We start from the raw sequence: 22644 nt of genomic DNA, 5'->3' as shown, positions 1-22644 counted from the left end.
AAATGAAGGAAGAAAGCTGAGTGCTTTCACAGCCTCTTCTCAATGCTCAAACCACACTCAGAACACGTGGCAGAAACATGTTCTTGGCTGACACTGCCCCTGTGGGCGGCACATTTGAGAGAGGAGTTCCTGCAGTTTTCTTACCACCCAGCAGTAGCACTGGCAGAGCTCAAAACAACGCTGGCAAAAAAGAAAGTTCTCATGGTATTTCTACCTCCCCTGCAATTTCAGAATCAGGGAGTTAGAAGCTGCTGACTACTTTAATTGCAGGTAAGATCATCCTCTACAATTTAGAAAGGCAAGAGCTGGCTGACAGCCACCCTCCTCACTAGGTTCTTCTTCTGCATCCTCACCATTCATAATCCAAAATGAAATTACTGTCCTTGATTTTCACTTGGCTTGTTCTCACTCACTAGCAATGACTGCTCATTATTTATGTCCTTGTAGAGATTACCAGCAAAAGAGGCAAAAACTCATCTACTTAATCTTCTTTCCTCATACCTAGAGATGACCAGAAAGGATCACAAAGGCAGATCCTTTTGCATTAGAAATGGCTTGTCTTTGTTGGCCAGTTCCACGGAGGTTTGCTAAATTCCAAGGATTATGATTTTAGATGAGACTGAATGTGGAATAATTGAGAAGGGRTTCTCTGAGATTTTGTTTTGTTAATTATGTGCAGCTCAAATCTCTGGTAAACTCTACAAAGGGAAAACATTTCCTTTGTGCAACTTCCAACTGTTCCACTTCTACTGAGGRCTGCAAGCCCCTGCTGCAGCCCTTCAGCAGAAACAGGAACTCAAGGGTTATCATCTTTAAAGTAAAAGCAAGCACAATTCCTTTTTTTCTTGTGAGAGAAAAAAGCTATTGAGCTCTCCTTTAAGCATCACAAATAAAAACATTCTCTTGTGTAAATGTGTAACATTTCTCTTGTGAAAGAGCATGGGCACGCATTTGATCAAATTAYATTCAGTGCTTTCTTTTAATAGCCATTTTGTCTGGGAAGGTCTCTGAATGTGGACCTGCATATGGCAAACAGGCTCACTGGGACAGCAGAGTCAATTTTATACCTTCACACAACATCCAATCTTCAAACCACTACCCTGACCACTGTAATCTAACCTTTGAGATAAGGAGCTGTGTGTTGAGATAACAGYCCTGAAACAGAGCTTTCATATAAAAGGCCAAAGAAAATGCCAGCTGTTCTGTTASTATTATATCCCCTTCTCTCCCCACAGTGAGAGACTATCAACAAATCCATGTAGTTATTTCTCGCTTTTAAAAAATAAAAATTCATTAACCTCGCGTGGCTCTGCAATCAGAGAGCTTCTTTTAAATGGATAAATCTGGGTTTTATCTGCTTTGCCTGAGATTCTCTGCTTACTGATCACAGATTATTCCTCCATTTCACCCAGTTAAAACCCAAACAAAGCATCTTTTGGAATAATCTTGTCTGGGTTTGTTTTTAACATCACTAGAATGGTCTTTGTTCCCAAGAGCTTTGGCCACCTATCCTGCTTTCCCACATGAGTCTGTGACCTGCACAAACACTCTCACTTCTCACAGAGGTGAGAATCTCTGCTGGTTTGGAGTAGTGGGTGCAGGGCCTGCTTAGGACCAAGACAAGATTGTGATCCTTCACAAAAAAAACAACAAACTTTCAGAACATTTCAGCACTTCAAAGCACAGGAACATACATGAAATGAAGAAAATTTCAGCATTTTCCTTAAATAACTATTACATGTAACTGCTACATTTTCCTACACCTGTACACCAGGAAAACACTTTTTCTATGCCTGTTTGCTTAGAATGTAATGGTCAAAGTGGCTCTAAGGAACTATTAAAGAATGAGGCAAGCAAAACAATGACATGCAATTAGAGCTCCTTTAGGTATGCAGCTTCAAGTGATTTGAAAAGATAAAGTTAGCTCCAAACACAATGCAGAGTTTTCCTTTCACCCAGACTAAACTTGGGATCAGAAACAAAACATAAAATCTTAAAACCCTAAAACCATGGAGATGAACTAAAACAGATCCTGCAYGGATGCATAAAACACGTAGGAAAGGCGGTAAGACACCTAGTGAGGTGCAAGAGGGCTCTGGGGAACATGTAACAGATAAGGTTCTGTCTTACAATTTTGCCTCAAATATTTTGTGCCTTGGATGTAGGTTCAAAGGGTGCTTCCCCATGAAGCTGTTTTGGAAGCATGCYAAAGCAGTTGCTGTCACAGGCTTACATCATCATGGTTGCTACCCAGAGAATTCCATCCACGACTCACCYAAGGGCGAGTGCTGAAAGGGAATCCAGAGTGTGTACCTGTGAAMACCTCAGCACACCTGGAGAAATGGCAGTGCACCTGCCTCAATGGCTACAAACCAGAACTGATGAACAAGACACAAAAAGTCCTTGGCTCCATGAAGCATTACATGCACACGTATCACAGGCTTAACAGAACACTTGATCATGTACTGTCAAGGACACAGAGAATCAGAAGGAGCATTTACGTTTGATACCTTTGCTGTTATCTCTGCCTGTCTCAGCTCCCTCTCCTCCACAAAATCTGTCTCTGTGCCTGACCCCATAACCTCTCCTAATAGGTCACTGGATTTTCCAGGAACTGCCAAGGAAAGCAAACTGCAAAGATACCGTCTCTCTTTCCCAATCGTGAGGTCACAGAGATGGTCCTCATGAAGGCTTGGTCTGACCATGTTTTCCTGGTAAATTTTTTTATATTCTCTGCCAAGGGATGAGGGTTGCTGGTGGCAGACATGAGTTGAGTGCAAAGGGCAAGTGAAAACCTTTCCCAATTTAGTTGTGTGCTGAAAAGCTAGATACAGGCTAAAATATAGCCTGTATCAGTTTACACTGCACCGACTGGCCCACAGTTTTGCAGTAGAATATATACAGTTTGTACATACCACAAATAACAATAAATACATTTTTCTGTTCTATTCTAACACAACTTGTCTTTTCCTTTTGAACAGCAGAGTTTATAGCTACAAAYAGATTGACATAGGAAACCTGCATATACTTGTTCCTTACATTAAAGAGGAGAGAGGATAGACTACCACAGGCATCYTCCTCTTAAACTGAGAGAGGTCAGCTCCTAAAGTGCTCCATTTAAATCTGCAAAACTGTTGAGAGCATCACACATGATGTCTCAGCACTTTTGCAGGCTAATTCTTCATAAAAGATGAGTACGACTGTAGCAATCAATGCTTTCACTCAAATTAAATGCCACCTTGACTTTCCCAGTATCCCACACACACTAGAAATCTGACTAGAACCTCTGGAGGTTGCTACTCTAGGATTTTACCTCTACATCAGACACTTTCATGCGAGTGCCCTCTTTTCCCACAAATATATCATCGATGTCAACAAGGATATAGCGATCGAGTGTGAGACACAGGCGTTTGCCAGTCAAGTAGGCAATGGCATCCACGAAAACGAGTTTGTGCAGCCAAAAATTGAGGTTATTGCCAAAGAGAACCCGCTGGATCCCATCATGCAGACCCAGGTCCTGCATCACTGTGGCATGCAACGCTTTGTGAGTGGCCAGGTGAGGAATGGACTCTGAGGATTTCGTGCTGGCCAACAGCACCGGCTCATAGGTGCTGTGGTTTGACTGGAACACAGTCCAGTCGTCACCAGGCAGAGGACCCTGCTCCACCTCGTTAGCCCGGGTGACGTAGAGCAGGGGAGCACTAGGATTGATGTGATAGTCCCGCAGCCCCAAGTTGGAATGTAGGAAAAGGGGGAAACCCTTGAGCTGTGCACTGAGCAGGCTGTTCTCATTGGCTTTGAAAAAGCCTATAATGCCCACTCCATACTCTACACAGTATTTGTCCAGCAGCTCTCGGTTCCAAGCATCTAGATTCACATATTTAAGGATGTTCTCATAGATAATAAGAGCATAGCGTCCTCTGTCTTTGTCTGTCAGTGTGGGCATATCCCCTTTGCCAGGGGCGATCTCTGTCCTGTATTTAAAGCGGCTGGATTCCAGGATGGCCACTATTTCCTGCCCCAGCTGGGAGTAAATGCTTTCCACAAAGACCAGCACCACGGGATCCGTGCGTGACATGTCCACAGATTTTGTGAGCCTCCAGCTGGCTTGCGGYGGGATCAAGACGCGGTGCTGGTTGCTGCAGTCACTGAAGGGCAGGGGTGGCGGCTCCTTGATTTTGGGACTGTTAGTGACGTAATAAGCCAGGATGCACATGGAGATGAGGCTGAAGGCAATGAGCAGCAGGATCAATCTGTGCAGCTCCAGCTGTCGCACGTGCCGCACTACTTTCCACAGCTGAATCATGGTGAGGCGGGCGGCTCACCCCCTCCTCACGCTCCGTACCCTCGTGGCTCTTGCAATCTCCAGTGCCGCCGTGGCACTACCCAGCAGCAGCTCACARTAAAGAAAGAGCAGCTGCAGAGACAGGAAAAGCTAAAGCAGACAGCTACAAGGCGAGACTCCCAGAGATCTGCCATTTATCTCAGGTAACCATGGCCCTCAATTCCCATCGCTCTTTTGTGTGCTTCCTCGGGTCTCTCTCCTCTCACTCAGAAGTCTTTTGGAGGAGCAGGGTTTCAAGAATCTCGTCTCCAATAGCAAATCAGTCTGTCATTCTGTGCACAAGCAGTTTCAGCTCAGCCTTCCCAGGTGACCTGTTTCTCATTTAACTGTTTCACATTCACATCATGGCACCTTCCCTTTGCATCCTGCAATTTAAAAAGAAAAAGTCAATTCTCAGTATGAATTCATGACATTTAACGGGTTTGAAATGAAATGGACTAGCAGGTGATAGGTGGGCAGCACCACTCACCCATCAGCAGCTCTGTTCCCTGGGAAGTGTTCACATCCCTTTTGTGTGGGAGCTTGACAGAACAACCRTAAGGGCCTTTGGAAGAAAGGTCCTGACTGCACAGCAACTCAACATTCACCCTGGGTGAGTCTCACACTAYAGCAAACAGAGTCAAGTACCTGGCCTTCCCCCAGCCCTCTGCAAGCCACTGAACAGAAAACATGAAACCTTTTATTCTAGCCTATATTTCAAAGTTAACAAGAGGAGCAGAGAGCATTCTGTACAAGACTACCCTGGGAACTCACATTCTTCCAGAGGTCTCAAAATACGGCTCTGGAGAAAGGTGTCATCCCTCAGGCAGCACAAAGGGCAGGGGGCACAGGCTGCCCACACACTCCACACTTAATTGTTGCCAACAGATTCAGTGGCAGATGGAGAGSAAATCTTCTGAAACCTTCATCGCCTTCTCTCATATGCCACTGAAGAACATGAAGCCAGTTTTAAATCACCAACAGCACGACATAAATTTGGGTTGGTCTCAAATACGTGAAAGCTTCTTGTTACAAAGCTATCTCACCTCCTGCTTTGTGTTCATGGCAGCAGACTAGTTCACTGTATGTTGTTATTTTTCCAGGAAAAAATGCTCAACAAAGCCAACAAATACCAAGTAATCTAAAACAAACACCAGGGGAACTAACTAAATTGCTCCTTGGTTTAAAAATAAAGTAAAAATCACAGTGGAGTCTTCTCTCCCTTAGCAGCAATGTGACCTATCCACAGGAATACCCTAGTGTCTTTCTTGGGATACAAGCACATTTTGGGGCACAYCTGCTGCCTTCCCCAGAACAATTGAAGAACAAAGCCAGATGTTGCTCACCAAGTCAGTCATGCTCACCACAAGCTCTCCATAAAAATTAAACAACCCTTTTTCTTTAAAAACATTTTAGTCACCCCCCCAACTGCTGCAGATGTGCTCCACCATACAGAGACCCTCTAACCACCTGCTCAACTGGCACAGCTCGCAGCACCAAGAGGCACAAGCAAACAATAGCAAAGAATATTACCAAAACAGTAATTACAATTACAAAAACATTACATCCTTGCTCCACTACTCCCCATTTTCAAGCTTTTCTATTACTACCATTCTGACAAAACAAGGAATATGGGAAGACTAGTTTGTCCATGACTTTGGGACATAYATAAGGTTCTTATATAGCAAAGCCATGGCTTTTTAACAACTAGGTCCACCAGAAAAGGAACTACTTGTGAGACAGATGATTATTCTGCTCCACTAGAATTTACTTGTAAGACAGATGTTATTTTGCAATGTATATTACTAGATGGCAAAAAAATCCTTCTGCATCACGGAAAGGATCAGTTCACAGATGAGGCCAAAAGTCCTATTCTAAAGATTCCCATCAGGCTGTTTCCCAAACAAGTGGTACAGCTTGAAGCAGAGATAAAAASTAGATTTTATATGAAGAGATATAATACTGCTAACTTTATGACAGCTGGTGGAGAAGAGCCAGAGTATTCTTCACACAAGTCTTATAATGATCATTAAGTATTATCTCAAAAACCTCCTCTGCTATAAGCTCAGCAGAGCAGGGACWGGTTTGTGTAGTGCACAATCAAACCTTAGCTCTGATGGGGTCTTCAAAATAGCTGTAGACTGCCRATGTAAAGGATACCACACAAATAATTTTCTACTGGAGAAATTGAGACACACCAAAACTTACTGAAGGCTGCACTGTAACACAGCAGATGAATTAAGATTTTGGTAAAATTATCCCTGTTCCTAAGGTTCCAAATGGATTGGGTCTCCATTCCCAAACGGCCCTCTGCAATTTCTTCATCACACACAACTGATCATCTTTCAGTTCTGTCTTTACACACTGTTCACTTTTTTACTAGAAAAAGGTCAGGGGAGAGAAGGTGAGAAACTACTATGTGAAGATGTGAAAAACAGAGCTTGCATAATTTTTTTCTTTTTCTTGCTACTGAAGTGATAACTGATTTTGAATATACAATTCTCTGGACAGAGCATAGAATATGATTTGTAATTCCAGCTCAACTTGAGTGCATTCCCCTGTAATGCACCAGGAATTCCAATGTATCAGCACAGTACCCAAAAACATGGGCTATCTTTCAAAAGCAAACAGGAAAAGAGCCTTTCCCCCTCCACAACAAAYCTTTCCCATCTCACTGACTCTGCAAGGAACACCCCAGTGTTACCACCTTTCTGCTTGGCATTACAGGTCCAAAGCTGCAGCAGGGCAGAGAGGTAAAATAGAAACATATCAAAATGCTGTATCTTTTTATTGGGTGAATTCCTTGTAAGACAGAGTAATACACAGCTCCATACATGAGAAGCACTCTTCACTCTACTCCCGTGCAACAAATTCATGCTGAACACTCAGATTCCAATACACTCAATTTTGATGGAGAAAATAGAGAATTCCAAGTTATTGTGTTCCCAAATAACTTGCTTCCTTTGCCTTTTCAATCCCCTTAAATAAAACAAAAACATTAAACTATTTTGGATTTAAAGATTCACTGTCTTAACATGTATAAGACACAGTTGTTTTGCAGGAGAAAATAATGTAAAGAGGCACTCGGGAGCCCAAGTGTTACGTCTACAAATTTCTAAGCAAGTGTTTCTGGGGTAGAATTTGTAATGTAAACACCAGGGTAATACTAAGAAAATCAAGATGTTGATTTATGCAAAAACCTGGTAAGGTTCTACTTTTACAACTCTTTATCCCCAAAGCACCAGCATGGAAAACACTTCTCTTCCCTGGTAGCACTCATTCATCTCTCCAATTTAATTTCTACTTTTGAACTTTGTTTTGTAAAGAACTRTAGCTTCAGTTTCCCAGTTACCACTTTAAAGATGAAAATCACAGGACAACTGGATTATTCTGTAGAACAAGGATGAAACCAAAGTTTAAGCTAGGCTGCCACACCTGCAGTGCCCAGCTGAGGGGCACAAGGGAGAGGAACCCGCTTTGCTGGGCACTTCTGAATCACAGCAGTGTTTTGATAACAATGATTCCATTCAAGCCTCTAGCGAAGCTCCCGAACAAGCCCCCATTTGTTACATGGGTGAGCTCAAAAAAACAAATTAAAAAAAAGGCCTGTATCAGATTGCTGCTCAAGAATCTGTCAGCTCCGATCTCTTTAACAAGGCTTCACAGCCAGAGGGCATGCCAGCTGGCACGGGATGCATTTCTTTCTTTGGGGACTGCATCAGCTGGTTTAGGTTCAAAGGAAGAGAAAAAAAGCAACAAATAAATACACTGAACAAAATTTATATTAAAAGGTGAGAGAACTGTCAGAAGCCAGCCATACCCAAAAAGCAGAAATATCTATACTAGTGAAAGAAAAGAAAAAAGAATCACAGTAAAAATTATTCCCTCTTAAAGGAAAAGAAAATAGCTGTGTCCWCTTTTGACGTCAAACTCCTGGGAATCTAACACCACAAAAAAAAACAGGTTTCTAGATAAATTGAGGTGCACTCTGAACTGCTGCCACGACTGAATTGTGGGAGGTGGCAGTCAGAATGCACGGCAAGAATGAAGTGTTCAGCGTCCAAGGACGCCGGCTCAGYGGGCACCCGTCCTGCCAGAAAAGCATCTCTAGATCAGAGAGTGTCAGCTGGAAGGTCAGCCACCCACAGATCACCAGCATTAAGAAAAAGGCTTCATCAAAATTAGATGTTCTGTTTCCTAGTGATATACAGTGTTAATGTGAAACACAAACTGCTTCGTGAATTATCAGCTAAGCCACATGGCAACTGATGTGATAGGAATGCRGCACAACAATCTGAACAGTTCAGCTTTAACATCTGATCTCCAGAGCTTCGAAATGATTGTGGGAGATCTTTATAAATGCTCAGGACCAGCACTTATCCTAAACCAGTGACCAGAATATAAGCATTTGGGGCTTCTGGTACATTCATGCCAAGGCAGATGGAAGATAATGSGCATCATCTGACACCTTTATCAAAGCAGTCAGTGCATTCCTACATGAGCTWCAGAAGGTCTTACCACCCAAGCCCCAGCGCCACCAGTACATTTCCCTAGTCCTTTTCATTATTCATAATATAATCTYTCCATCTGGAATGCACAGCAGCAAGATCTTGCCTTTGTCCACAACGACTCTATTTCAGAGGCCTTTCTTTTGCACTTCCTGTGAGATGGTTGTTGCCTTGGGCCCCAGGGGGACTGCAGTAATTGAGTTACACAGTAATCAGAGAAGGAATCTGATTGATTTTCCAACCCATTCCACTTTAATGGTGTCATCATGATACAAAATTCCTCATTAGTCTGCTCAATTCTGAKACACCACAGCCCCTCTCTTGTGGTGGTATCTGTGTGCCAGGCCTCCAGGTACAGCACCTCTCACAACGATGGGGAACCTGGCAACTAGTGTCAACAGAGCACAACGAGCCACACAGCAAAAGAATTAGTAGAAAGCTTAGCAGAATGAATGCTGGTCATATTTCACATATTAAAAAAATATTGTAAAAAAATATTGTGGAAATTACAGCCACATTGCAAGGAAATTGCCATGCTCATTTTTGGGCTCTGGCCATGTGTTTCAGTGAATATCTACTGCCAGCYGAATCCTGCCATGAGAGACTGCCTAAGGAATACAAAATTGAGATCAAAGAGGCAAGAAACACCAATGGTGCCCATGCTGTCTGACAGACAGGGCTGCAGCCAGTGCTGCRCTCTGCTTGGGCAAGTCCCCACACAGGGAAAGGTCTCTCAGTACAGACCTGTGGTGAGCAAGAAAGCTGCCAGCTGGTCAGCAGGCTTCAAATGGGGCAGTCTAATGTAAGAGAAGACAACCTGCATGATGAAGTAAAAATTATTTATATTTTTTTTATTATCACCCCTAGACAAGTACATAACATCACACCTGCAAGAACAACAAACTGAYGAACTGCAGTCCATGCTACACAGGTCTGCATGCACTCCTCTCATCCCAGCCTCATGGAAACCCAACTGCAGCCTTGAATTGACCCTCGTGCCAATGCAATGAAGTCTGAACACAATGTGAAAGCAGATATCCTGGAGAGGCCGGCTCCAGGCCAGCTTCATGGAGGGTTGCACAGGGATACATGATACATACCTTTATTTACTGCAGATCTTTGTTCTCTTACTCTTTTATTTTACCTAATTATTATTATAATTAGATAATAAAATTATAATTAATCATATTACCTAATACTATTTGAATTTTGTTTATTTTAGGTTTAGTCCTTCCCATGCCAGTGACAGAGGCATGGCCCAGCATTACCTGCTAGCAACATAAACCAATCCTTTCCCCTGAAAAAAACCAGTTCTTCTTGTAAGAGCTTCCGTAAGAATCTGRTTTTCAGCTCCCTGCCTTCTCCCTRTCGTACTACACTCATTGCTTAGGGTCATTACAAGTGACCTGACTCACTTTCCAAAGTAGGGAATTTTAAACTTTTACACTGATGTACTCCCTCAAGTTAAATGTCAGCACCACAAGCCCCACCAAGTTTCACTGTCTTAGCATAGAAAAAATTTGGTAAGTGAGAACAGTTTGTCATCTTGTTATTTTAGCCTGCTTAAAGAGCAGATAGGCCAATAAGGAACCTGAAGAAWTGTTAAAAAAACAACCAAACAAAATTTCAGCCTTCAGCAGTCATTGATGCTACTTCATAAAAATAACATGTAGCTTGGCAGCTGCACACTTCTGCTGAAATGAAAAGGAAAGACTTGCAGGTACTGTAGCAGTGGAAGTGCTCACACAACTCAGAGCTTGGGGACACATCCATTCCTTCACTTCACATGGTACTGAGCCTTTAAAATCTAGGCATCAGRCCACCACAAGAACAGCAGGTTCAGTTCATTCTGGCCTTACCTCTCCTGTTTTGTCCCTTTCCTGACACATGGCTCTGTGCCTGCTCTGACCCTACCCCTTTCCCCACAGCAGGTGACAATGAGACAGCAGCTCCTCTCTGCACCCAGACACTTGGAGCTGTGGGACAGAAAGACACAGACAGCACAGGCTACAGCCCTGCAATACAAAAGCACTCCAAGCTGCTCTACAATCCCCCCAGGTGGAAAGTGAATACTTCAGTCACCCCAAAGGGAGGGAATACACCATCTGCAGCCTCCTCTTTTCATCAGGAACTAACRCACATGCTCTATCACAGCAGAGCATCTCCAGCTCCACTATGGGAACAGGAAATAGATGCAGTTCCTTCCACATTAGATATAGACCAGAATCTCATTTCCATTCTCTCATGCTCCCTGCTTATCACAATTCAGATCAACCATTCTGCTGCAGCAAGCAAAACTTCTCTGTTGATTTCTCCTAAATAACTTAATCAAGTGGTGAAATATAGTCAAACTGAGGCAAAACCAAGAAAATTCAGTGTCAGAGTTGAAAAGTCTTAATATAGAATATATACTATGCAAGTTTATCTGTAATTTATGAAAGCAGCCTAACCATTCTTCCTATGAGCTRTACTTAGAAAATTTCATCTTAATTAGCAAGAGGTTTATCTTCTATATTGAGTTGCTTCTTCTTGTCACATAACACATAGGAGATAAGCTTTCGCAATCAATTTTATCTAGGAACATATGATAGTAGGAAACAGGTTTAATACCATTACACCCAAAGTTTGCTCAAAATGACWCCATAAGAAAGCTGAGAATGTGCTCTACCAAACCTTAAAGCCTCAGAAAATTCTTGAGCTCTTGTGCTCACCTGTTCTGGTGTATTTGCACCAAAATTCAGGGTCAGAAACTGCTGGACTTGTAAAAGAACATGTTTCCCAGCTGTGTTCAGCAGTTCCCTCCGAGATGCCTTGGACTGAGATGTTCTTTTCACAAGATCTCCACCCAGTGTCAAGTTCATGGCATATCTCCCAGTCTTTGCAKTATCTAATTATCTAGCTCTCTATTACCTTGGTGTGATTAAAATAAATAAGTCTACTGGACTCAAAAAACAAAATATTCCTTCTGACTATTGCAAGACAGCTTTTAACACCGTGAAAACTTCCTAAAAGAAAAAAAAAAAAAGAAAAAAGAAAGAAAGAGAGGCAAAAGTGATAAAAACAAGCTATAAATCTGGCCAGGCAAAACCAGTACAAACAAGAAATGGGAAGAAGAGTAGAATGAGTGAAAAAGGCATGAATTGGGGTTTATGGAGATTACACAGGCTGGGTGAGACAACAATTTGGAGGTCTGTTTTTTACAAGACAGGAGCAAATCCAAAGTGCTCTATTGCCCTCTCCAAGCCTTCCTGGCCATCTGTGCAATGAGAAGTCATTTATCTGCTTTTTTCACAAGCATTAGGGCAGAAATAGATCTCAGTGAGAGCACTCAAAACTGTCAGGGCACTGCATCCACCAACAGCCCCTGAATGCCCTGAGCAGCCTCCAAAAGCTGAGCTGTGAGCTGCACCTGAGCTCAGCCAGACCTGAATTGTGTCAGGTTTGCTCTGCCTGGCTGACCTGACTGCAATCACTGTGGTGAGCCTGGGACCCATCACTGAGTGCCTCTGCAGGTGTCTTTGGGTACTGATGCTGAGGATGCAGCCTGTGCAGCACAGGGAGCTCCCTGCATGGTGGGTGAGCAGCTCCAGCCCAGTGCTGTCCTTATGGCMTTGATGGACCCTGCAGAAGCTTCACACACTGCTAGCTTTCCAYAGATGAACATTGTATGACAGGAGCACAGAGACTGCTAGATAAACYGGGTGATAAAAACTTGACTATTGTTAAGACTTTCCTGTCTTAATGTGGATGAAATTATTTAACTTTCTCTCAAACCATCTGTGTTTGCAATTGTTACAAAATCGCAGGCAATGCACACTCATTTCCACACTAGAGCTTACACTATGCCATGCTCATTACCATTTTTAAACAATAATTTCAACCCTGTACCTTTTCTTTCCCCTTGTTTCTACCTTGTATTTAGACAATTAATTCAGAGAAAAAAACTCTTTTGAAAAGATATGTCTCAAATACATTAACTAATTTTAAACTGTACTATAATTACATGCCACTAGTTTTTAGTCTTTCTACCATTTTCTAGACTTAATTACTAAAGTGGGTGCTATATTCTTACATTTTTAATTAGTTAACTCCTTACAAGTAGAATTTTTTCTGCTATGAAGCACTGCATYTTTAAAATACTCATTCATGCATAATTAAGTCCAGGACCTCATTAACATCCTAATTAACAGTACCCAGGACAAATCAGGAACAAAAGCTGCCATATTTGCAATCAAATCCACCCTCTGGACAAAACTGAAGTTTTGTCAGGAATTTTGGCAAAACACAGATCCGTGTTTGGGACTGCAGCTGAAGGTAAAATTGATCTGGGTATTGAAAACTGCAAGGTGCCCAATTATGGGTTTTGGAGACTAACGCAGCTATCTTGGAGACTGTACCCCAAMATTTATAGGCAGTAATAAAATGCCCAATGAAATATAATCAATTGTTGAAAACTGGATTCAATTTTTATTATTAACATGGCAACTATTCATGTGCTGAAGCAAGGAAATTTTTTTCCATGAAGAAATTTTAAATTAAGTTCACTTTTAGTTTTTGATAATGAAAAAATAATGCTTATCCTTCAAGTTAAAATGGAGTTAGTCTGTGCCATTTTGCAAGGTTTTCTAAATATTTCTAAAATATTTACAAGATAAAACAATTATGAAACTGTTTCACATGTAGCAGTAAGAGACAAGAACAGACATCAGAAGCGGGACTTAAAACAGAAGCATGCAGAACTAGTAGAAACATAGTCTATTATATCAGAAACTTACTCTAAGGCAACATTAACGTTTTCAGGCATTCTCTTTTTTAATAAATCTTTAGCTTGGTTCAAATAAGTGAACTGAAAATCACAATAAATTTTCTAAAAATCAGTGATCCAATTGCCTTCTCTCATTGCCTGCCTCTCATCAGCTAGACAGGCTAGCTGATGGCACTTGCTGCAATACAGACACTGATTTTCCACAACCTAGCAATTACCTTAAGATAAAATGGGGCTGTTTTTTAATAGCATACAGAAAACAGTGAACTATGTGAAAAATTCTGAACTCAAAATAAGATGAGGGATTTATTACTAATCATTGTTTGAAGATCTAATGAAAACAGTGCCCAACAAAACAGTGGCAAATACAGTCCTTTATCTTGCCATATGTACCATCTCACATTCAGAAACATGACCCAGAACAGCAGATATAAGAAAGAAAGGCCACAAAAGAAAGACAATTAGTCAAGTAAACAACTTGTGAATGATTGCTGGAAGAAACGGGTTCACAAGAGCAGAAAAAGGGAGGGAGGATTTGGCAGCAGAGACTGGGAGACTGTTCCAGGAATAGGAGGCAGCATGAAACAAAATGCAAAGCTGAGAGTAGGAGGAAGAGATAAATGGAGGAGTGCACAGCAAGTCAGAAGGGAGTAGGAGAAAATGACAGTTCACATTGCTTAAGGAGGCAGAAACATAGTGCCTAAAGACAGAATTTTCCTAAGAAAGTTGGTCTAGCTTGCCTACATTTAAAAAACATAGGTTCTCTAACAACCAAAAAACACATGGTCTTAAAGGCTTAACAACTCATCTTCAAAAACGAATTCCACCAGCAACAGASCAGCATGCTTACAGCTTACAGTATTTAATGCTGATGGAGGAGGGCTCATACATTCTGAACCTCTGTGTCACGCAATATTCCAGACACCCTGCAACATTATTCCATCCATATCCTGATTAAAGGCACTACTGGTTTGGTTGTGAAAATCTAACATGCAGTACTCACTGGATTCATCCCTTTGCTGTGTCCAGAGAGAAGCATTCCAGAGCAATGGAAGGCATGAGCTAATGAAGGCAGACAAGTGGCCTCAACAACATTCTGACAGCGCTTTCTGCCCTTTCATTTGTGAACTGTGTCCCACACAGACAAAAGTGGTGTCAGCTAGCTGATGGTATAGATTACCTACATTAAGGAATACTCTCAAGAAACATTATAAATGCTGAAATTTCATCATTAATGTTGAAATCTCAAGTTCAAATGTGCTAACTGATCTCAGTGAGGTAACAGATACTTTACAGTTTTCAGATCACTTAATGCTGTATCTTGTGCATGGATGTTATGGGAGAGAAACAGCTGCAATTAGTATTCAAGTAATTAAAACTCAACTTTGCAGTAGCACTATAACTAAATAATTAATGCTTTCTCATAGCCTCAGCTTAGATGAACACTATACCTGCAGAGAAGTTTTTTTTCCTTTCTTTTCTACTCAACAGTGCTGCAAATGAGAGCACAAAGGCAGTCTGGATATCCCAATTCTGAAGTTTCCTACCTTCTTTGTTACAGAAAAAACACAAGAATTAAATACTTTTAGCTAGACAGCAACTTTGAAGAGCTATAATTATGTTACTAAAAATATATAATGATAAACATAYTTTAAAATTTTAGACATTAATTTTGGAAGTTAAGTACAGAAATTAATTTTAACTCTGATGATTTGGTTTACTTAACTCTCACATAATTTGGTAGCTGAAATATAAGGATCACAGCTTTTTGGAAGACATGCTGTTTTCTTATACAACAAAGAAACGAAGCCTGTAAAATCCAGTCTTCATTAYGAATCTGGGTTAGTGTTTCTAACTAATTTGAAACACCCTTTGTCCCCACTCTCCCGTGAAGCGCTAAGTGACTTGCAGAACATCTGTGATTGCAAGTGTTAACAGAAAGCACATTCAAAGGACCTGCTGACATCTTGGTACCTTATAGCAAGAATCCTGCCCCAGTGGTTTCATGTTTATTTTTGCCCGTATTCCCCTCTGCCTGCCTGTATTTTTCCAACCAATTTAGCTGACACGACCAGGCAGCACCGTGAGGCAGCTGCCTGCCACTGGATGCAACCCAGCCTYCTCTCTGCTTGCCAGGAGCTGGCTTTGCTGCCCGACTTCTCTCTCAGCTGAGAGGCATGGGCAAGTGTGCAAATTCACCAGGATCRCCCCACTCCACCCAAGCTGACAGTTTGACAAATGCATTGGTCATTTCAGCTTCAGGAAACCTATGGATGTGGCTCTCGGTCTCAAGCTCTGGTGTCCCTGCGCTCAGYGGGGAAGCAGTGCCAGAGAACTCTACCCACACAGTGCCAAGGGCTGCRTGTAGGGGTTTTCAAGCTTGATGCTACCCTCACTCAGCTCCTTCCAGAGTTAGAAAACAGTCAGCCGGTCTTATCTCATTCCTGCACATGTAAACTAAGAACCCAATTTTGTCCTCTCACCCAAATGCMAATTTCCCAGAGCATTCAGAGAGGAAGACTCCACAGAAGAGCCACAGGGGAGGACTCTGCGTTCATCAGGAACTGCCAGGGAAACTTCAGTGCCCTGTTTGCCTTCCTTCTTTCTGTCCCTGTRTTAGAAGTGGCAAAAGGACAAGCAGCATTACCACAGGAGATGACAGAGTGGGATATTAAAATCTTGGACTTCCTCTTTGTGTACTGTTCCACAAGCAGCACAAATGGGTTCAAAGAATATCTTTGAGACAGGGAGAGCTCTTTATGTGCCCTCTGAGAAGGAGCTAGACATCATCCTARAAGCTAGGGAATTTAAGAATATGGCTGACTCCAGACCTTTACTCCACTTTACCTTGATGCTGTTACACATGTCCGGAACTCCATCCGGAAAATAGGAATCACATTACACAAAGATGCTGAGCACCAATGCCTCAACAGCACTTTATGAACATATCAGAACGAATTGGTATCCTGGTGTTACCSGGGTAAAACACAAACTTCAAAACAGTGATAAGGGTGGGAATGCCACCACTTGCTGCTCTACTGCAAACACTCCAGAGAACCAGATCTGAGACAGTCAAAAATTCTCATCAGTTCTCAATTAGCAGAAGGATTGTAACTCAGACTGGTTTGCTGGCAACATAAAGGCTGCTCCATGGAAGGGGTGAAAATTCTCTTCCCCTCCACTGCATTTTCCAGGCTCTCATACATTTCCTTCACTGCTACTATTTGAATGACATTCATTCAACAAGGGCCACCTCAGAAGTAAAACTGCTGGTAGTGACATTTAATTTATTGAAAAGGGGGAAGACAGTTTCTTTTAGGTCAAACAGCTTATAAGAAGAATCACCTTGGACTCTACAATAGAGGGGATATTTGAGTTCTCTGTTTTTATGGGAGCGTTCCAATTTCCTTCATGATCCTTAACAGAGCATCCTGCCAACCAATCTAACACCTGCAGGCTGAATCAATGCCATGAAAGCTACCACCTCAGAAGTAACACCTTATCTTCCACCCCCACTCCTCAACGAAACACAAACCAAACAATCTATCAGTGGGAGATAATGGAGGCTTGAGTTATGTGTTCTCTTACATTCCTCATCTCTTGCCCCAATAAGACCCTTTGGCCTTTACACAAATATATTCTACATTTGAATTTTCAGTATAAAAAATATTTCCTTATTCTGAAATGAAGCACACAATATGGAGTGGTCACTAAGCACCACAGAAAGGCTGAAAAGCTACAACACACTAAAGTAGAGAGGTAAATTTCTCCATTTGTTTTGTTTTTTTTTTTTTAATTCCAAAAAGGAGGGAGTCTGCATAATCTCAGCTCATATAAGGGGGTATGAAAAAGCAAGACTATACTATCTTCATATGATACCTAACTTCACAGCCCTTTGTTTGGAAGAAGGCATCACATTGACTGAAAACAGCTTTTCAAATAGTAAGCTACAAAACCAAATTCCTTTGAGGAATATTTTGCATTAAAAATGGCTTCATACTTGCAGTGAATTATTCCAGCACCAGCCATATTCTAAGAACAATGTGTGCTGTCTCCCTGCCATCCCCTGGGCCTGGCTTGCTGACTTTTTAGTGAGTTTGTTATTGCCCTGAGGGAGCATTAGATAATGAAGAGCTCTGAGTTTTCCTTTCRCTTCGTGCCTGGGCTCATCATAATGCGTGTAAGCAGGCTTAGTCTGCAGACCTTCCTTCTTTACATCTTCCCCCTCCTATTTTCCAGCAACCCAATGACATTTTTTACCAATGAGCACTCTCAGTTGTCTCTTTTGAAACAGGGTTATTGAATCCATGACCTTCTTTGGAGTGCTGCAGAGAATAAGACAAGGCTCCCAGCTTTCAAACACAACTGAACACTTTTACTGCACCAGGTGACTCCATCACGAAGCATCAGAAAACAGGGACCCCACAGTGTGATAACTACTGTAGTASCTGCTCCTGTCCAGCTCTGCACTACAGGTGCCACTTCAAACCTGCTGGAAGAAAAATTCAGCAAGGTCCAGGTGCATGAAAGGTGGTACAACAACAGAGACACATCCATATATTACCCAAGAGGTAACAGCAGGCTGAACAGGAGCCTTGCACCCAGACCTTGGCTGTGCCTTCAGGCAAACGGCCGCTCCACTCACGAAATGCCTCTGACATGCTGCAGCATTTTACTGGGCCTAACACGGTTCTTTTACAATGAAGGAGAACAGCGGGGTTAACGATTTTCTGTTATATTTCATCTAGTGTGAGCAGAGTTAATACATTATTTCAATTTGTTTAAAACAATAGAGAATGTTTATATTGAGATCATTTATATTTTTGTAGTAATTTCTTTCAAATCATCAAAGCTGAAAAGGCATACGGGAGGCTGTCTGACAATTCCTGCAGCAAAGTAAGATCCAAGATTTTTGGGGTCAGCAKCAAGTCAACTTTCAACAGGTTTCTTTGGCTCTGTTTTGGTAGTGCACTCCTATCAAAACACACCTTTTCTTTTATCTTTGGGATTCTTTAATTGAATGACCTAAAGAAAGGCCATATCCTAAACCAATATGGAAAAATATTCACTGCAATTTTAGCTAACCTGAAAAATATGACATCATTTAAACAGAGACCATCACCCTTCCTCATCCTCTATGAGCTGAATTTGGGAAGTGAAGAGGAAGGCTAGAGAATGGAATGGAAAACTGTGCCTCCTYTTCCATATAGCCACATTTTAGAAGGCACGTTTTAGCAAGAGCTACATCTACACAGCTGCTTACAAAGCTGGCTATATTTGTTACTAAAAGATGAAAAACCAAAGCCCCTTAAGAGAAGAGGCCTTGTGAATAGTCTCAAGTCTATGCTCCAGGCCATGCTCTTGCCTTCTACATCTGCGGTGTCTGGCCAAATTGCAGAAGCATCTGTACTGTCAACATGAATTTGACTGGTTGATAAAAGAGTATTTTCAAAGACCCAAATTCCGTTTAATGTGCCTTGACCAGGAGAATGGCAGCTACATGTATGCTGGCAGCTCAAGAAGTTTCTTAATGACCAAAAAAACCCTCAGTGTTCCATGTGAATCTTTTTTCCCAAGAGACTAAAAAAATGGAAATAAAACACACTGTTAACCAAATGATCATGATTTACTAGTCTGTGGTGAAAGAAAAAAAGTATCTATAAAAATTTCCATTTCTAAGCTTTCATCTTGCTAAATATTAACTTAGCAGAACTAGCTTTGCTCTTGAGATGCAAATGAGAATTTAGACTGCTGTGTGACAAAACACCAGCAATTGTGGTTCAGTCCTCAAGAAATGTATAAGGCACCATCAGATCTTTGAAATGTTCTCTGTAATGGCTCTTTACAATGATTTCATCAATTATCAATATTGCTGATATCTGTTCATCTACCAATCTGGTACMCAAGACATAAAATGACTATGAAGGTTCAAGTACTACTTCCTTGTACTACTCAAGCTTATTCATGAGCCATCAGCTCATCACAAGTCAGATTTCATCCTCCTCCAGCACATTTCAGAACCTGAATTTAACCCAGCAACAAGGTTAGATGCAGAGACATTCTCTGGGAATGGAAAAGGAGAGCAGGGGGAGGCAGACAAGAAGGAACTAACAAAGAGCTTAATGAGCAAGGAACTGTAGCAGGCATATCAGTAGAGATACAAGCCCTGCCAACTCCACTTAGTGCACTGCCTAATACAGTCACTGAATAGCAGCTCCTCCATCCTCCTCTCAAAGCATTGTCTTTGCAGATAATGACTGGTTAACAAGCAAACAGCAAGGCATGAAAAAAACCCAATGCTTTCTTGTAACAACCTAGGTAACAGTTAGACAAGGAACAGCAAAGACAGGAGCMTAATTCAAATTCCTACCTTTAAAGGTGAAATCCTTACATGAAGTTACTCTCTCCAAAGGGGTCAGACAGTCAGCAAGCCAAGGAAAGACATGGAGCCAAATGGAAAGTAAGAAAGCCTGAGAGCTGGTCTTCATAAAATCCTTACGTGAGCTGGCCTTTCTGGAGAAGGGCAGCTGGGCTGCACAGTTGGTAAATGGATAAACCATTAGTAGCAATGGCTGCCTTCCCCTTACTCAGCGTTGCCAAACCTCTCAGGCCATTTTGTGAACCTAATTTTAAGARCAGGCAAATGGAAAAATGTAAATAAACTCATAGTATTGAGGCGAGTACATCAGTGCATACGTGAGCACCATTAATGACTAGCTGCTGTACCGTACTGCAGCTACAGGTGGATAGATGGTAGGCAAAGCACAGTCCCACATAAACAGTCCGAAAGCACAGCTCCTTTCTCCCCAGAAATTATCTTGCCTTGCAGCTTCTTTCTGAAAAGCTTCCATGTCACTCCCTGAAACGTCAGGAACAATGGAAGTAAAGGAAGGCATGGTCCATTGCAAAGGAAAGCATGGCCACAGCTTATCATGGCTCAGGGCAGATCTGAGGTGCTCCGTCAGGGCGGGGTTACAGCTCCATTCCTTCCTCCTCTTACACACTGCACATCTAATCACGGTAGGGCGCTGAGCTCCATTTGCACGGCAGACAATGGGATCTGGCAGCACTTCAAAGGCATTTAGAGCAAAGTGACTGAACAAGCTGGCACAGGCAGGCAGGGATGCAGAGCGCCCCACTTCCCTCCCTTTCGCTGGTCAGGCTGCAATGGCAGGTGCTGCWCCACGGGCAGCCAGCTCTCCTTTTGTTCCAGTGGCATGAGGATCACGGAGCAAACCAGAAAGGTACCACCACCAAGAACAGCAGCACCTAAACCCACATCAGTAAGGTGGAGGGAGGCAGAAAGTGAGTGGGGGAGGAGGGAGAGGGAGACAGAGAAGAGAGAGGCTGGCAGACACAGGGGGAGCAAGCAGGCAGGCAAAGGGGGAGAGGGAAAAAAGGGAGCCCACAGACAGTAGTGCCTGGCACCCTGACAGTCTGCTGCCAGAGTTCATTTTCTGAAGCTGTCATCGGTTTATGGATGCCTCTTGACTGACAAGTTGACAAGATGAGGGAAACTACACTCAGAAAAATGCATTCAGCAGTAGTAAATTGCTTCTCTTGCCCTAATGTGGTTTGCAGCTTCWCTCAGGGAACTGATCTCATTTGGAGTAGTGCAGGGAGCAAACCAACTATGTATATTCAGACACTATTATTGGAATCTGGAGACTGGAATAAATCTGCAGAGGGACAAAGAAAAATCACCTTCTTGTGCACCACTAATAAAAAATTAAAATGTAAAAAGAACAAATACATAAATCTCAGATTATGCTCTGTCCCCATGTAAGCATTTTTGCTTGCAATGGTGGTGGTGGGGGGAGAGCTAAACTCCTGAAAGCCTGGCACAAGAGGGGCTCTCTACTYTAAAACGTAATAGAAAACAGAGTCCTAGAGAAGCAGAGAGGCAGGCAGGAAAGGAGGCACTTCTGACCACAGCAGCATACTCTGCTTTTGATGCAACACCCTAGGTATGCTCAAAGTTGTATCCTTTCCCAGTCAGGGTTTGGGAGTAGAGGGTTTTCAGACAGGATGACACACTAGCACACATCTCTAGAGGAGTTATTTTAAYAGGAGCTGACAGTGCACAGCCAACACTTCTGTAGTAAGACAGGAAGAGCTTAATGCGATGGAATGTTGCAGGGTTTTAGAGARCACTCTGGAAGAGACCTGAAGCTCACTGATTCATCAGCTGCCATCTCTGTTATAAAGTGAAAAAAGCACCTCCTTAAAATTTTATTCTGACAGTAACAAACTAAAAACTAAAATCAGAAACAAGGGTCAAGTGCCARGCTCTTGGGTTTACCTACTATGATTTAACCTGCATTTGCAGAATGCCCAGCTTGTCAAAGTGACCAGCTAGGTTGTTTAAGGTCTGTCTCAAAGATATTTCCTATTGTCTCATTGCTCTGACAGGACAGCAGAAATTCCTGGAAGCTAAGGCAGAAAATGTTTTAAAATGTTTATTAAGAGTATATTGTTTTTCTTTTGAATTAACAATAATACTAATTCAGAACAGGCACACAATTATGTATTCATTTTGTCCTACAATGGCACAATGATATGCTCAGTGTTTTTTAATTCTAGAAGATATATTACTAAAACATTACATTACCTTATATTACAAAACCAGCACAAATTCTTTGTTCATTTATTTAATATGAAAACAGAAAAAAAGCATTGAAGTCCTTCAGAAAGAAAAGCACACAGACACAAAGATATTTATTGCTAAGCGGTGAATAAAAGACGAGGTGCTGAGGGAAAAGGATTACACACATAAAACTAGAGCTGCTGTCCTAATCAATCAACTAAAGTTAAATGGAAGTTGAGCACCTTTGAAAAATGTGGTTTGCACATCTAACAGAGGAGACAATGCTCTATTTTGCCTCATTTAAAAAAGAATCTTCTCACATACATATCATGMTACAATGCAGCACTACAAATCTGCAAGCCTCTCTGTGAACTGCAGATRTATGATGCTGCCAAAAATTTTCACAGAATCATAACCTAAAACCATTGAATTTTTTAGGTTCCAGCTCCTGCCTATGCCA

At 42.0% G+C, this 22644-nt stretch overlaps 1 protein-coding gene across 4 annotated transcripts in view; it reads right to left on the bottom strand.

Moving 5' to 3' along the window:
• The window catches only part of NDST2 (N-deacetylase and N-sulfotransferase 2), a 124865-nt gene that overhangs the window by 20905 nt on the left and 81316 nt on the right, over positions 1–22644 (bottom strand). For 3 of the 4 annotated variants that reach the window (XM_057377060.1, XM_057377059.1, XM_057377061.1), the window contains one exon: positions 3314–4710. In XM_057377060.1, the coding sequence (XP_057233043.1) occupies positions 3314–4306 (993 nt within the window). In that variant the 5' untranslated portion in view covers positions 4307–4710. Of the gene's footprint in view, positions 1–3313; positions 4711–19967; positions 20221–22644 lie in introns of all 4 variants that reach the window. The other variant, XM_057377062.1, reaches the window with a different exon arrangement.

The sequence above is a fragment of the Malurus melanocephalus genome, unplaced genomic scaffold (assembly GCF_030028575.1).
Source record: "Malurus melanocephalus ecotype Western Australia unplaced genomic scaffold, MMel_1.1 scaffold_299, whole genome shotgun sequence".
Taxonomy (NCBI): domain Eukaryota; kingdom Metazoa; phylum Chordata; class Aves; order Passeriformes; family Maluridae; genus Malurus; species Malurus melanocephalus.
Note: the sequence above shows the minus strand (reverse complement) of the source record. Positions and strands in the feature narration are given on the sequence as shown.